Source organism: Bufo bufo, chromosome 9 (genome assembly GCF_905171765.1).
Source record: "Bufo bufo chromosome 9, aBufBuf1.1, whole genome shotgun sequence".
In the NCBI taxonomy this organism is placed as follows: Eukaryota; Metazoa; Chordata; class Amphibia; order Anura; family Bufonidae; genus Bufo; species Bufo bufo.
The window spans coordinates 27,827,332-27,843,539 of NC_053397.1; the positions used below are offsets into that span (position 1 = coordinate 27,827,332).

General features: G+C 44.6%; 1 protein-coding gene across 4 annotated transcripts in view; it reads left to right on the forward strand.

Moving 5' to 3' along the window:
- The window catches only part of PRICKLE2 (prickle planar cell polarity protein 2), a 254,775-nt gene that overhangs the window by 182,149 nt on the left and 56,418 nt on the right, over positions 1-16,208 (forward strand). For all 4 annotated transcript variants that reach the window (XR_005774187.1, XM_040407100.1, XM_040407101.1 and 1 more), the window contains one exon: positions 14,604-14,787. Coding sequence is in view for 3 of the 4 variants with exons in the window: in XM_040407100.1 (XP_040263034.1) it covers positions 14,604-14,787 (184 nt within the window). In the remaining variant the exon portion in view is untranslated. The remainder of the gene's footprint in view (positions 1-14,603; positions 14,788-16,208) is intronic.

The window sequence follows — 16,208 nt, forward strand, 5'->3', positions numbered from 1 at the left end:
GATATTTCTCTTTTTCCGCCTTTGTTTGGAGCGGGCGTCCTGCCCCATCCCCAGGACCCTCTCTACCTTTTCTCTATGGGGCAGAATAATGACAAGATAATTATTCACGGCAGATGCAGTCCTTCTCCCCAGAGCCGGCTCCAGTTTAGCATATTCCATTTATTTAATGTCCATTTGAGTTGGGGCTCAGGCGTCCAGACTCCATTGTGCCTCATTCATCATCTCTTTATCAATTTAAATGCTTCCTCTCCTTTATAATTGAATTACATTTCTTTGACTCCCAATGGGAGGAAACCGTAACCGATAAAGTTACATTGGTCTATTTCAGCAAGAAAAGTCTTATCATTAACATTATTGATCGAATCATTTATCTGCAACATACAGATGTAGCAGAGCTGAGTATGTTCCACTCTTAAAAGCTGCCATCGTATGTGCATCAGGGTAGTTCAAGTTAACATGTAGCCCTATATAAAACCACAGGTAACCCATTTCTACATGTTATTTGATGTGTTACTTTCTGCTGCATCTGACCAAAGCAACACTGCTAGATCTGGCAAACCTGGGTTGTAGACTCTCAAGATACCTGAGGCATCGTTGTGCAATTTCAGAGGCAGGAGGTGGCAGATACAATTAAATGTGGTGATCGCTGGCAAAGTACCCAGGGCTCTGATGCCAAGTGCAAGAAACGCCACCCACAAACTCATCAAAGCTCCTCCTTGCAAAGACAGCTCTGCTACATCTGTGGGTGCATTTTTTTTTTTTTTTACAGAATAGGTGTCATTGCTGTCGTGTTTGCTTCTTAGTAACTGAGTAAACTGAGCTTGATTGTATACCATTTGTTTGCACAGATGGGTCGGTATTAAATAACTGGAGGCTAGTCAAAACGTCATCCTAGTTAGCAAACCTGGCACATTTTTGACACTCACCAGTCACTTTTCTGTGGTCTGCCATGGTAATATACATGAAGTGGGGTCTGTAGATTCAGCAGATTCTCTATAAGTCTGTATGTTCGTCAGATGCAGGGATGTGTACGTTGGACAGATGTTGTAGGGGTCTGTAGGTTGGTAGATTTTGTAGGGGACTGGTGGTTGGGTAGATACTTTAGGGGTCAGTAGGTTGGGTAGATTTTGTAGGGGACTGGTGGTTGGGTAGATACTGTAGGTTGGTAGATTTTGTAGGGGTCTCAAGGTTGGGTAGATACTGTACGGGTCTGTAGGTTGGTAGATTTTGTAGGGGACTGCTGGTTGGGTAGATACTGTAGGGGTCTGTAGGTTGGGTAGATACTGTAGGGGTCTGTAGGTTGGGTAGATACTGTAGGTTGGTAGATTTTGTAGGGGACTCAAGGTTGGGTAGATACTGTACGGGTCTGTAGGTTGGTAGATTTTTTAGGGGACTGGTGGTTGGGTAGATACTGTAGGGGTCTGTAGGTTGGGTAGAAACTGTAGGGGTCTGTAGGTTAGGTAGATACTGTAGGGGTCTGTAGGTTGGTAGATTTTGTAGGGGACTGGAGGTTGGACATTTTCTGTAGGAGACTAGAGGTTGGGCAGACTTTGTAGGGGTCTGTAGGTTAGGCAGATTTTGTAGGGGTCTGTAGATTAGGCAGATTTTGTAGTGGTCTATAGGTGGGGCAAGTTTTATAGAGGTCTCCAGTTTGGGCATTTTTTTTTTGTATAAGACTGGAGGTTGGTAGATGCTGCAGTGGTCTGTAGCGTAGGCCAATTTTATAAGGGTCTGTAGGTTAGTCAGATTTTGTAGGCACCTGTAGATTGGGCAGATTCTGTAGGGGTGATTAAGAGGGGCAAATGTTATTGAAGTCTTTGGTTTGGGCAGATTCTGTAGGTTGGGCACTTTCTTTAGGGGTCTGTAAGTTGGGCAGATTCTGTTGGGCTCTGTAGGTTGGGCAGACTCTGTAGAGGTCTGTAGGTTGAACATTTTCTGTAGGGGTCTTTAGGTTGGGCACTTTCTTTAGGGGTCTGTAAGTTGGGCAGATTCTGTTGGGCTCTGTAGGTTGGGCAGACTCTGTAGGAGTCTGTAGGTTGGGCAGACTCTGTAGGGGACTGTAGGTTGAACATTTTCTGTAGGGGTCTTTAGGTTGGGCAGATTCTGTAAAGGTCTCTAGGTTAGGCAGTTTTCGTAGGGGTCTTTAGGTTGGGCAGATTCTGTAGGGGTTCTGTAGGTTGGGTGATGGCAGATTCCACCCAGGAAGGATATAGGACTAAGTTAATGGTTTGTCTAACATGTCTAGCTATGACACACACACACACACAAAAAAAATAATAATCTAAAAATTTGAAAAATTCCTGAGAGACGAAGTCCAGGAGGAGTTGATTTTGGAGTGGTACATTACACAAGGAAATGTATCCCATGTGTTCCGAACATTTCAAGTACAACAATAAAAGGAAACCATTTCATCTAGTATGTGAATAATTACACGGACCAATTTTCTGATCAAAAGATAACCTGTAAACTCAATGCCGTATCCATATTAACGTGACTCCTGCTGAGAATCTCAGTCACGCAGCCCAAATCATTTCATGCCCGTCTGTCTGTTCCAAATCACTGGAAATATACGATATCCCATAAAATACGCAATTCACTTTCCATTCTCTATGCACTGTACATCCCTGTAGTTTTTACTTCATTTAAAAACACAGATGCAGACAAGATCCAATGTAGCTGGCCTGTTGTAGGGGAACTTTCTGTGTTTTGGGGCTTTTTATCCCCCTTTTTTTTTTTTTTTTACTTTGTTAGGATATGTAAAGTAATTTAGTTTTTTTTTCTGTGATTATTTTATGTTATCTTCTGTTATATTTTGTCTTTTGTTTGCTTTGTTAATGACTCCACCCTTCTATCTTTGCAATAATCCAGATTTTTGCCTTGACAGCAGAATCACGTCTGCTGGAAAGTTGACTCACACATCTTCCCCTGTGTCACACACTTTAACTTTTTCCCCTTTTTTTCTTTTACATTTTTATGTTTTATTAAATTTTTAAATGCATTTCTTTTTGTATGTTTATACTAGAAGAATATTATTTGTATTATGTTCTGTATCCGGGCCTTTGTTTTATTATTTGCCGCCTCCTTAAGAAATTATTCATGAGGCCAGATCGCATTAACATAATTATTCATAAGTCCACAGACGATTTTGAAGGGGACATGAATGATTGCGGTGCATTTACATGAACATGATTTGGCGGTGTTTTTATCTCGTAGAAGTCGTCATAGCTTCATGTCTTATCTTCATTGGAGGTTTATGCGATGGAAAAGAATTCATTTCTTGGTAATTAATTCCTCGTTAACAGCTGGAATGTACATGAGCCAAAACAATGACCTTTCTAATTAGGCAATTAAAAGTATCCAGCTGGTCATCCCCCATTTATGCATGGGCTTTAGTGGCCCTATATTGACTCTGTGATTATGTGTATATTCCCAGGAGGATATGAATCTTGAAGAAGCTAGCTAACACCAGCTAGACTTGAGTCTATTATTGTATGTATTGTTTCTTATGTGGCACCAACATATTCTGCAGTGGTGTAAACAGAAGACGCTCATATATGTTTCTTCTGCTGGGGTCCACACCTAACCTCTAAATATGGTTTTGGAGAGTCAGAGAACATGGAGGGCATACAAACTCCATACAAATATTGCCTTGGTTGGATGTCCCCCCTAACCGATGAGCTGTTGTGTTGTCTTGTCTATGGATTAGCAAGCTGGTTGCACAAAGAGCTTCACGGCTTCCTCAAGGAACATTGCTGATTGTATAGGATTCCTGTAAACAAGGCTTTTATTGGAGTCTCCATAAACAGTAATAAAGGATTTGTGGATACGTAATGCAAATGTTGTTTTATTGGCCGTCTGGGTTTGTCCTGATGAGCTGTTGAAAGGCTATAGAGGAAGTCGTGGATGGTTGAACCTGGGGAGATAAAGCTCTAATGTCTTCATGTCACATTCGGGCTCTGGTATCACTGTGGTACTTTCCATAAATTGGCATCACTACGGTAAAATATGCAGTGCCGAGTTTGGGAACCTCAGATATACCAATAATGCAAATTTTTTATGCCGTGACATATAATTTATTATGTTGACAATGGGCTAGACTTGGTATGAAGCCTTCAAAGTTTAAGGACTAGGGCGTGTCGTATTCTCTAATGGTCCTGATGGATTTTGCTTTGTTACTGCCCCCCAATGTATTTATTATTTTTAAAAATTCCTCTAGAGGCATTGTCTGAACAGCGGTGTGTGTGCTTTACGGCAGCTGCAATGTCAGGGTCCATAGGCTTAAAGGGGTCCTCGAGGAATTAACAATTGATGACCTACATCAGTATCAGATCTAACATCCTGCAGCCCTACAGATCAGCTGTTCGAGAGTAGCTCCGGCACTGGTAATAGGCACTGGAACTACACCTTGAAGTGAATGGGAATACAGTAACCAACTCCGTCCACTACACAATAGATGAAGCTGTGTTCTGGCACCGATAATCCGGCATCGGAGTTACTCCCTTAAGAGCTGATCCACGAAGATGCGAGGTGTCAGACACCCACCAATTTGATAAATCCTGGGGAACCCATTTAAGATGGTCTTCCACATTAGCTGATTTCGGCAGAACCAGCTACCCTTTTATGGTGTACGGGGGTCTTGCAGCTTTCCCTCAATGGGAGATGTCAAGAGAAAGAAGGTTTGGGCTTTTGGGTCTCAACATGGCCAATCCTTTTGTTTTTTTATGGGAGAGAAGCTGTTGCAAGAAGTGTCTGTCAGTGGTTTACTTACCTCTCTAGATTGAGAGCACATTCATGCTTAGCCTCCAGAAAGAGAAGTAGTAGAGCCCCTTTCCCCTGAACCCAGAGAGTGGCAGAGGAGATGCATATTAAACCATATCTTTGTGTACGACGTATAGCTTTGCTATCCTGTCATATCTCTGCTTCCAGTAGTACAACAGAGATATAATCTATAATTAAATGCCTAATTATCTAATGATAATGGTATGACTTTGCTGACCACATCTTTTAATGACAATGAGATGACCCTGCTAACTCTGTCCTAGTCTATACAGCAAAGCTAACCAGTGAGCTGCAGAAAACAGAAAGTGTCAGCCTGTTATGTGGACTCAAGTAGTCAGCATAAAGACTGGAATAAAATGGCTGTCTTTCTGTATGTGGCTGCTCTCCCTATTACATAGTCAGGCCGCCAGTTGTCTATAAATCCGCAGTCCTGTCTGCGTAATACAAATCCTCATTAAAAATGTATAAGGGAGGTGAGACTCCATGTAATGAAGGGCATAACTCTGGGTTGCTGTACTATTGATTTGTTTCCCTGTGTAAATCTTATTATTATTCCACCTTAGATCCCATTTATCCTGATTGCTATATACCCGGTCCTTGTGACTGCAAAGTGCAGTTTGTCCGTAGATGTTTATGACGCAGCCGACTAATGCAGAACAGAAGAGCTTACAGTCATTCTACCTCTAATATACCGTCCCCAGTTCTTCCTACATCATTTCTAGGTCAGATGCACTGGAACCGTTGTAGGATTTGATTTCTATTTTCTTTTTGTCTGAAATGCATCGGGATTCTAGAGTTTTTTGGCAAAGTGTTGTTCCAAGTTACAGCTTTATAGAGGTAAAAAGGCAGAAGATAAGTAACGAGTTAGTACAGAATGTGCTGGAAGCCATGGTAACTAATTAGCGTTGTGAGATAAGACTGCTGCCAATGCCTTTCATAACCATATTGAAGGAACGGATAGGCATCATTTTGTGTTTTTGTTTTTGTATTCTATATTAAATATATAATTTAAACACTTTCCAGCTGGGGCGGGCCGAGAACTTAATGTGGCCCTAGAAAAAACTTAAAAGTAGCCCCATGTTGTAAGTGGGTCCAAACTCACAGAAGGCAGGGAAACACAAGTAGGCAGTGACAACACATATAGGCAGGGACAACAGAAGTAGCAGTACTGTAGCACTCGGCAAAATACTGCCGCAACAGAACCAAATACCACAGTACTGCACAAAATACTGCCATCCATTGTCCTGGAACGGCATTCAGTTGAATTCAGGAGGGACTCTGCGGAAGCTGGCCCGGTGCATAAGAGCATCAGATCTTTCATCTACTTAGCTGGTGACCATGAGGAGGCCTTAGGTGGTCCCCTGGGCATCGGCCCACAGGGTAATTTCTTTGTAGGGTCTTTGACCAGTCTGCCGCTGCTTTCCAGCACTGCAGATCCTGGGGAAGAGGTAAAATTTGGTAAAGTCTTCCAGTCGTGCTTGGTCTAGGTCTTACTATCTCCCCACCCTCGACTCCATAACTAACGTCTATGGCAGATGAGTCACTAATGCTGGGTTGGCTTTTTTTGTTATACCATAGTGTTATTCCGGGTTATCGCATACAGTACACCCAGTGAGAGCACACGTGATACGTTTTCTCCTGCACAATGCCCAACTTTGAAATATTTGTCCATTTCTCAGGTAGCATCTGCATCTAAAGGGCCACCTTGGAACGCTATATGGGCCATTACTATATTGTATCTATGGCTTATGACCCAGTTCTCTATAGTCCAGCACCAGATCCTATGAGGCAGTGCTCAACACCCCCAGGATGGTACCTCGGACATGGCCATTTCTCCCTCAGGGTTGCCAAGTTCTTCTCTGCCACTAGGCCCAGATATCCCTGAATTTGTCTCCATTGTTTGCTATAGTAACAGCTTCATCCTGGTCCCTGAGAAAAGACTTGTGCAAAAATTTCGGATTGGCCATAGACCTTACAGTGAAATTTCCCGGTGGGACAATGCCCAAGGGGCCACCAAAGCCTTCCTCGCAGCCAACCAGTGGAAGTTTTTAGGGATGTATTTTGTGATAGACTGTGGTATTTGGCTCTGTTGGGGTGGTATAATGTGCAACAATATGGTATTGCTGGCCCTGCCTTCTATCAATTTGGACCCGACTACAAAACGGGGGCCACTTTTAGTATTTTTTCCAGGGCCACTTTAAGTTCCCAACCGGACCCTGGTAACTGGTAAGCTATGGGCCACACATAAAATCAGTGCCTCCAGTGTCGTGAACATGACATTATTGACTAGCCTGCCACATTAATGGTAAATGCACCCATCAACAGGATCAACCCTATAAAAACAACTACACTGCCTTGTGGGGTTGATCCTGCTGATTAAAATGATCCCTGTCTTGTGAAAATCTGTTGTGGCGTTTCCAAGACTTTTACTACTTATGCATACGAGGGTTTCACTGAACTGAGGGACGTGGCCTGCGCTGTGGAGCAACACCCTGCCCCTTGGTGCACTGAAGCTCTCATTTGCAGGAAGAAAAAGTTTTTTGTTTCCCTTTTCACAAGACAGGTATCATTTTAATCAGCAGGATCAACCCTACCAGGCAGTATGTCTTGTTTAATAGGGTTGATCTAACTGACAAGTGCTCCTTAAGAGTTCTTTGGAGGGTGAATCTTGCATCGGGCCACCTCTTCAGCAATTAGCAGGTTTTAGCGTATGCTGACTATGTGTTGATCAGCTTTACTATTACTTTGCTATGTATATAGTTTACTTTGCAGTCATGACAATGTTATTCTTGATTTTAACCCTGATTATGTGCCAATTAAGTTGTTTCACATATTAAGTGGTAAAAACACTCTGCTATTTCTGTCCCAGGGCTGAGGGGTTGTTGCAGCTCCACCTGTTCCCATCACTGAATACTAACACTACCCTATTTAGGATTCTGACTCGTAACACTCATTGTGTCTGTGCTCATGTGCGAGTGCTGTACGGGCGGGTGGGTGAGTGGTCTTAGAGGGGATTTCCACCTACAGAGATATCTGCAGTTTTCTGCCTTCAGTTGTGGTGGCCCATAGAATAGTAGTTTACATGCAATAATTCTAAACTATTAATCCTAATCCATATGAATCTCAAAGGCACAGAGCACCAGATCAGTAGAGTTGGGTCTTCACCGGCGGTAACTCTTCTGTCCCAATCTGTGCTGCTTTGCCGTCATTCCTTTTACGTATTTCCCATACACATTAGATGAATGTCTGCCAGACCTGCAGATTTCAGTGGGACGGTCTGAACATCAGATGTCGGGGGAAAAAAGGGTTGGATTTCAGCATGCCAGCGGGAGATAAGTCTCTTCCAGATGTGTCTGACAGCGGTTTACGCTGTGCTCCCCATTAGAACACATGCATGCCTAGCCGAGCCAAGCATGCATCTATCTCATATCTATCTATCTATCTATCTATCTATCTATCTATCTATCTATCTATCTATCTATCTCATATCTATCATCTATCTATCTATCTATCTATCTATCTATCTATCTATCTATCTATCTAATCTAATCTATCTCAATTACACAGCATTCATTTTCTTCCCATCCATGGCCTCCTACATCTCTATCTTCAGCCCTCCCTCCCTGTGTCCACACGGATCTCCACCTCCACCTAGAATTGTCTTTCCTCACAAACAACAGAGAAGATTCCACAAGGAAAGATAAATAGGTCGGTGATGTGGCAGATTTGCCGCAGCCTTGTGCTGTGCAGCAGAAATGGCGGCTCATCTACAGGGGACTTGTTAGGTTTGGTAATCCATGTCTGTGTGACGCCAAACCAGATTGTTTGTTTTGGGTGCAAACTAAAAATTAGTGGACATGGATTTCTATATAAATCTTACAAGGAAGGAAGACCCCCTTTAGAAGGTTCTTGGATTGGGGGTTGTTTATTAGACAACTGCGGAGGGTCTGCCAGATCCTGACTCCGTTACCCTCCAGTGGTGTATATAATATTACGGTTAGTGATCCATTGTCTTTATATGTCTCATCATTCGTGCATATACTGTGGCTGACACCAATTAAATGTTTAGGACACATTAAAAGGATGATTCGGGTCATCCCGTCTCTTCTATAAACCATATAAATTATGAATCAAGGTTTGACTTGACTTAAAAGACTAATGATACGGAAGGAAGGAGCCTCGCAGCACGTCTTCAGTTTCCCTGCAGCACCACCACTGGAGAGATGAAGCATTAGACAATTCTCAATCAAATCGGTGGGCTGTCTGTTCTCTGTATGGGCGTGCCAGGTCCCCCAAAGCAAGAGAGGCTCTTCGTAAGCCTAATGCTGGTTGTATTTATCAGATTAAACTGACAATCTAGTGTGTATGAGGAATTCCTGACTTCTGAGGCCATTCATTGGGAGAGGTAAGGATCAGGCAGTAATATTTCAACATGCCCTTCTGTTTTTAGGGAAATAAGCTGCAGACAGAGGGGTATGGAAGGGTCGGGAGAGATGGCTATCCTTAAAGGGGTATTATAGTAATATAAGGTTATCCCATGTCCACAGGATAAGGGATAACTATTAGATAGGTGGGGGTCTGATGCAGCAGCATATATCTCTATGGGACTGCTGTGCACTGTTCTCGATTATCTGACTCTGGCAGTCTAATAGAGAATAAATAGAGCGGCATGGCACATGCTTGACTAGCCGTTCTATTAATTTCGGGATCCCCACAGGTTGCGGGGTCCCCATTCTCATGATCAGCTGGGGTCCCAGCAGTCAGATCCCCACCAATCTAATAATTATCCCCTTTTTTGATATAACCAGTATGCCCCTTTTTGTCTCATCTCAGACATTGGTTGTAAATCACTAGTATATGCTACCAACGTCATATAGGTGCAGGTCCCTGGACCCGCTGTTTTCTCCAGGACTGGCTCACCAAAGTGTAGGAAAGCGCGCTGGCCATGCACGACCGCCCTCTATTCATAGCTATGGGAGTTCCGAAAATAACTGAGTTCAAGACTGGCTATTTTCAGCAGTCCCTCAGTGGGGGATCCAGAGCCTGGTCTCGGGAGGGGCACTTCCAGATTATAACAATGGTGCTTATAGAACAGACTACACAGTGTAGCGGTATACTGTATATTGTGTGGCACAGTGTAGAAGTATACTGTATATTGTGTGGCACAGTGTAGAAGTATACTGTATATTGTGGGGCACAGTGTAGAGGTATACTGTATATTGTGTGGCACAGTGTAGAGGTATACTGTATATTGTGTGGCACAGTGTAGAGGTATACTGTATATTGTGTGGCACAGTGTCGAGGTATACTGTATATTGTGTGGCACAGTGTAGAGGTAGACTGTATATTGTGGGGCACAGTGTAGAGGTATACTGTATATTGTGTGGCACAGTGTCGAGGTATACTGTATATTGTGTGGCACAGTGTAGAGGTAGACTGTATATTGTGGGGCACAGTGTAGAGGTATACTGTATATTGTGTGGCACAGTGTAGAGGTATACTGTATATTGTGGGGCACAGTGTAGAGGTATACTGTATATTGTGGGGCACAGTGTAGCGGTATACTGTATATTGTGTGGCACAGTGTATGCTATATGTGTATAACATAAACATATTTCACATGAAAACTTACAATTACTTGGCTTGGGCCTTGGGGATCTCGGACGCCACTTCAACACTTTGGCCGGGGGCTCGGCGGAGCTGATGTTGTGTTTTATCCTAATGAGAAAGATTTCATAATAAGGATTTGGAGAAGGGGCAGAGGGATAGCAGAGCAGGGAGAGGATGGAGCTGCTACTAGGGGGTCATACCATGGGGGAGTAATAAAGCCCACCATAATGCCCTCCAGTAGAAATAATTCTCCTTATAATGTGACAGTGCAAAAAATACCCACTTGTAATGCCCCCAGTTGAGCTAATGTCCCCATAGTGCCCCCATAATGTGCCAGTATAAAATACCCCTATATAGTGCCCCCAGTAAATGCCTCCATAGTGCTCCTCTCCCCCCTTCCTCCTAGTGCCCCCATAATGTACCAGTATAAAATACCCCTATATAGTGCCCCCAGTAAATGCCTCCATAGTGCTCCTCTCCCCCCTTCCTCCTAGTGCCCCCCCTAATGTTCCAGTATAAAATGCCCCAGTAGATGCCCTCGGTGTCCCCCATAATTTGCAAGAATAATATACCCCTTCTTAGTGCCCCCGTAGATGACCCCATAGTACTCCTCTCCCCCCTTCCTCATAGTACCCACCATAATGTGTCCCAGTATAAAATTCTACTGTACAGAGCCCCCATATAAAACACCCCTTCTTTGTGGCCTCAGTAGATGCCCCTATAGTGCTCACAATAATGTGCCAGTAATAACAGCCCCCCATCATGTGCCAGTAATAACAGCCCCCACATCATGTGCCAGTAATGACAGCCCCCCCATCATGTGCCAGTAATGACAGCCCCCCCATCATGTGCCAGTAATGACAGCCCCCCCATTATGTGCCAGTAGCCAGAGACCCCCATTATGTGCCAGTAGCCAGAGACCCCCATTATGTGCCAGTAGCCAGAGACCCCCATTATGTGCCAGTAGCCACCAGTATTGTACACAAAAAAAAAAAGCACTTATACTTACCTCCTTGGCAGTGATGCGATGCAGGCCTCTTCCGGCCTGTGTCCCGCGCTGTACGGCTCAGGCGGCGCGATGACGTCATCGCGCCACCTGCGCCGGCCTCTGATAGGCTGCAGGCACTAGGCCGGCAGCCTATCAGAGGAAGGGAAAGGGACACGCCTCTCCCTCCCCTGCCTCAGCACAATCATCTGTATCGCTGTCCTGAGGACGGCGATACAGATGACTATGGAGATGAGCGCTTCTACAATGGAAGCGCTCATCTCCCTGTGCCCCGCCGCCGCACGCCCACTTCTGAGCAGCTCGGGGGGGCAATTGCCCTGTTGCCCCCACCCCTGGATCCGCCAGTGCTGCACATGGGTGTTCTCCTTTGCTTTGGGGGCTCATTTCTGGAGATGGGAGCGGTTCCCGGAGGTGGGACCCGCACCCATCTGACATTGGTGGAATATCGCTAGAATGTACCAGCAATGTCTGAGATGGGTATAACCCTTTAGGTCTGCCTTAAAGGGTCTTTCCAAGACTTATATACTGATTACCTATCCTCTGGATAGGTCATCAGTAATTAATCGGTGGGGGTTCCACACCCGGGACCTCCGCAATCAACTGTTCAAGAAGGCAGCAGCGCTTGGGGTAGCACCACAGCCTTCTGGCTGCTTTCCCTAGGCCCAGTGACGACACATTCATCGGTCACGTGGACTAGGGGCAGCTCAGCCCCTAGAAGTGAATGAAGCTGAGCTGCGATACCAAGCATGACCATTATACAGTGTATGGTGCTTGGTGAGCACGGAGAAGGCAGCGGCGCTCACAGCAGCACCGCTGCCTTCTTAAAAAGCTCATCGGTGGGGGTCCCGGGTGTCGGCCCCCACCGATCAGATATGCAGGGGCCTAGCATTGCCTCTTGAGGTGGTGGGACATCTTGGCTGTACCTGGTTTTTATTTCATACATGGCTGTATGTAGTTTACACAAGATGCATGTGGCAAGTCCTCATGATTTTGCAGTCTCGCCATTTGTACTAAAACTTACTGTACAGCTTGATCCCTTACAGAGAAACCCAACCGTGTCATGCAGAGCATTAGCCTTGTCACTCCCACCATAGATTGCTAAAATGAAGAGAACACAGCCCAAATCCATGGACCACCAAGGCTTTCCTCTGCCTCCTGTTTAGATAGCACAGAGACATTGTTTCCCTTCAGAAAAGTAATCCCTTGTCCTCTCCTATTAGTATAAGTCTTGTTTTGGCAACGGGAGTGTAAACCAGCATGTGTTTCCGGGTGGTGACCTGATCTGGTTTTAATTGGAGTCCAGCGGAGTAACCCATTTCTAGGACCCTTTAGCTGCTGGAAAGGTTTGGCGTGCACATGTTCCTCTGTCTAATCTCCTGTCACACCTGATACCATAAACAGCATGGATTCGCACTGGTCTTGTGCTGATGCCAGTTGGTACAAAGGAAAATATCATCTAAATATGACGCCAGATGCCGTGCTGTCACTACTCTGTGTTTTCCATATGTTTTACCTTTTATACAGCTATTTTCCTGGAATGATCCTCTAGGATATTTATTGTCCTTGCTCGTAGTGATTAAGCTGCCCCCTCTCCTGGTCTTTTTTCAGTATTCTTGTATTCCTCAAGAAATTACAGATCTAAAGCATCTATTCTTCCTGGACAATGGTTACATTCACACTTTGGGGTTAATAGGGTGTGTCCCTAGACAGTCAGACCCTGTGAGCACTGACTGAACAATGTCAGAGTGTGGGGACATGCCCCATTGGCTTGGGGGGTTATCCAGTATGTAAAAAAATATATATTTTAATTTAAAAACTTTAAAAATGTAAATTTTATTATAATGGCGCCTCCTGATGTTTAATTAGTATAGTAATGCGCACGTCCACCCACTGAGATCTACAGTTAAAAGCTGTGACGGTTACAGGGAGAGAACTGCAGCAGAACGGACACACCTCCTGAGCGGAGATAGGGAGAGAGCTGCAGCGGAAAGAACACGCCCCCTGAGCTGTGATAGGGAGAGAGCTGCAGCAGAAATAACACGCCCCCTGAGCTCTGATAGGGAGAGAGCTGCAGCAGAAAGAACACGCCCCCTGAGCTGTGATAGGGAGAGAACTGCAGCAGAACAGACCCCCCCCCCCCCCCCCGAGCTGTGATAGGGAGAGAGCTGCAGCAGAAAGAACACGCCCCCTGAGCTGTGATAGGGAGAGAGATGAAGCAGAAAGGATACACCCTCTGAGAATGGATATATCTCCTGAGCTGCCATCCTGACGAAAATCTAGCAGAGCAATTAAATCAATTAATAGGGAGACCTCTGGACCTATGTGAGGTACAGGGCTGGTTCTAGCTTTGTTAGAAAAAGATTGTCATGTACTGTATGATGTCTGATTTTCATTTTTTACATGGATCCTGGTATAACCTCTGCTGAATATGTCTTACTAGATGAAAGGGAATGTAAGGCATTTTTCTCTGATAAGATATATTGCAATGTTTCTTATAGTCATCTGTACTATTGGTTTATGCAAAATTACAGTGACCATTTAAATGTCTGTATTAATATGCATTATCCTGTGTCTCTATAGGGTGCAATAGAATTCTATTAAAGGGACGGTAGATGTAGAAATGAATGAAAAAATTAATAAATAAATAAAAAATAAATATATTTATTTTTCTGTCTCCCAACCAGAGACTGGTGTCTGACCTAAGGGACTAAGGGAGAATAAAATTATACCATGGCAATTACATTTACACAATATATATCTATTTACATCAAAGGGATTTTAATGGCTGCCCTACCTCCTCCGTACCTGCAGGTGGCACTTTTTCTATTCTTGCCTGTTAAACTATTTAGTCAGTGACCAGGCTAAAATCATACAAACACTAATACAATTTTACAATGACGTATTTTTAGATAAACCAGAATCTGCTCTATAAAAACGCACCTCCATTGCCCGCTTCCCTTGCCCGTCTGAGCTTCTGCACCTTGCACATTGTCTGTAAATGCTTAACACACCGCCGATGTGTTACTGTTACCGGTTCCTTTCTCTACCTGCTATTGTCTCCCATGTAATATTGACATTTGCAAACAGAAGATCCGCGCTCACATCGGGCCGTGGGCATTGCGCCAGAGAATGTGTTTATACTTTGGTATCTTAGCTTCAATGAATAGCTGCTGAGTGGCACACTTACAGAGGAATTTTTTTTCCGCAGGAAGATCTGCTTGCATTGTAAGTGCTCACGGGAGGAGCACAGCGCCACCGCGATGCCTTTGGAGATGGAGAAGACCATGAACAAGTTGATGTTTGACTTTCAGAGGAACTCGACGTCTGACGATGACTCGGGCTGCGCTCTGGAGGAATACGCCTGGATCCCTCCCGGACTGAAACCAGAACAGGTACTTGTTCATCTCTGCTTCCGTCTAGCCATCCGCACCACACAAATCCTCCCGTCTGAAGGTGTTCGTAATCTGCCCTAACAGAAGTTGTCAGCAGTAATCTCCATGTTCTCCATTTCACCCCGGAGGGTGGTGGAAACGGAGTAATCCATACTCCCTGACATCGCTGCTGACATGGCGGTTCAGTGAGCCGTCCACCATTGTGGTATTACTAATAGCTCTCTGGGAAAGATGGGTGACAACAGCTGTGATAATTATTGTATTAGCTCTGTTGGTTGTCACGTTTTTACCGTAACAAAGATAAAATCATTTGAGTAGGATCCAGGTCTTCATATCTTTATAGACATTTCTCTCCACTTTCCGTTAAGAAGATGAAATGCATAAACCTATTACATACACCCTGCAAAAATCCGTAGTATGAAGGGTTGTGCTTAAAGGGAGTTTGTCACCAGGAAATTGCCTGATGAACCAGACACAGTGTCTTGTTGAGCTAGCTCAGCTGAGTGTATTGATACCTTCCACGTAGAGATCCAATGCGTCATTCTGGAGAAAAAGTGCTTTTAATCTATATGCAAATGGGCAGTCAAGTGCACCGAGTCACTCTGTGCAACCTTTCTCCTCCTGCTTCCTTTGCAAGCCTTTCCTTCTTCTTCTTGATTGACAGGACCAGATTCCCGCATAGTCATCTTGCCTGGTGCTGTAAGTCAAGGAGAGGGCGGGTCTGGCAGGAGGAACTCAGGTGCACAGTGTGCGTGTGGCCCACCCTTAGTGCACCTATTTGCTCATTTGCATGTGAATTAAAAGCACTGTGACTTTTAAATTGTCTCACCTCTCGTCTCACGTTTAGGTTGGTAAAATCGGGACAATGAAAACCCCACCCTGGGAATGTCCGCTTATGGGTGGGGTTTTGATAGCCCCACCCATTTTCTGCATCGGGACAGCCCAAATTTGCCAGGACTGTCTCTGAAAACCAGGGACAGTCCCTGCAAATTGGGGACAGTTGGCAACTATGGTGACATAGGAAGGATGGGGCCCCATGACAAAATTTAACCCCTCATGTGCAGGTTTTTGTCAGCATCCTTCACCACTTCTTTCCAAAGAAGCACCAGAGGTACCTTTGCTCATTGCACTCCTGCAACACAAAGGGAAATGGTGCTTATATGAGCCGGGCTCCTCCAGTGCAGGACGTCTTTATGGTACTTAACTTGCTTGCAGTCACAGATCCACATTTTCTTTTAGATGCTTGCATTGTATTTACGCGGTTCAGTGAAATCTGGTATTATTTATATGGCTTTCAGTGAACACTACGTCAAGTCAAAACGACCCTGGCAACCGGGATCCAGCATGCACCGTCTGCACACCGGTTGACATGGCAATGGATTCATTAGAAACTGAACTTGTTACTGCCAACGCCTATTGTA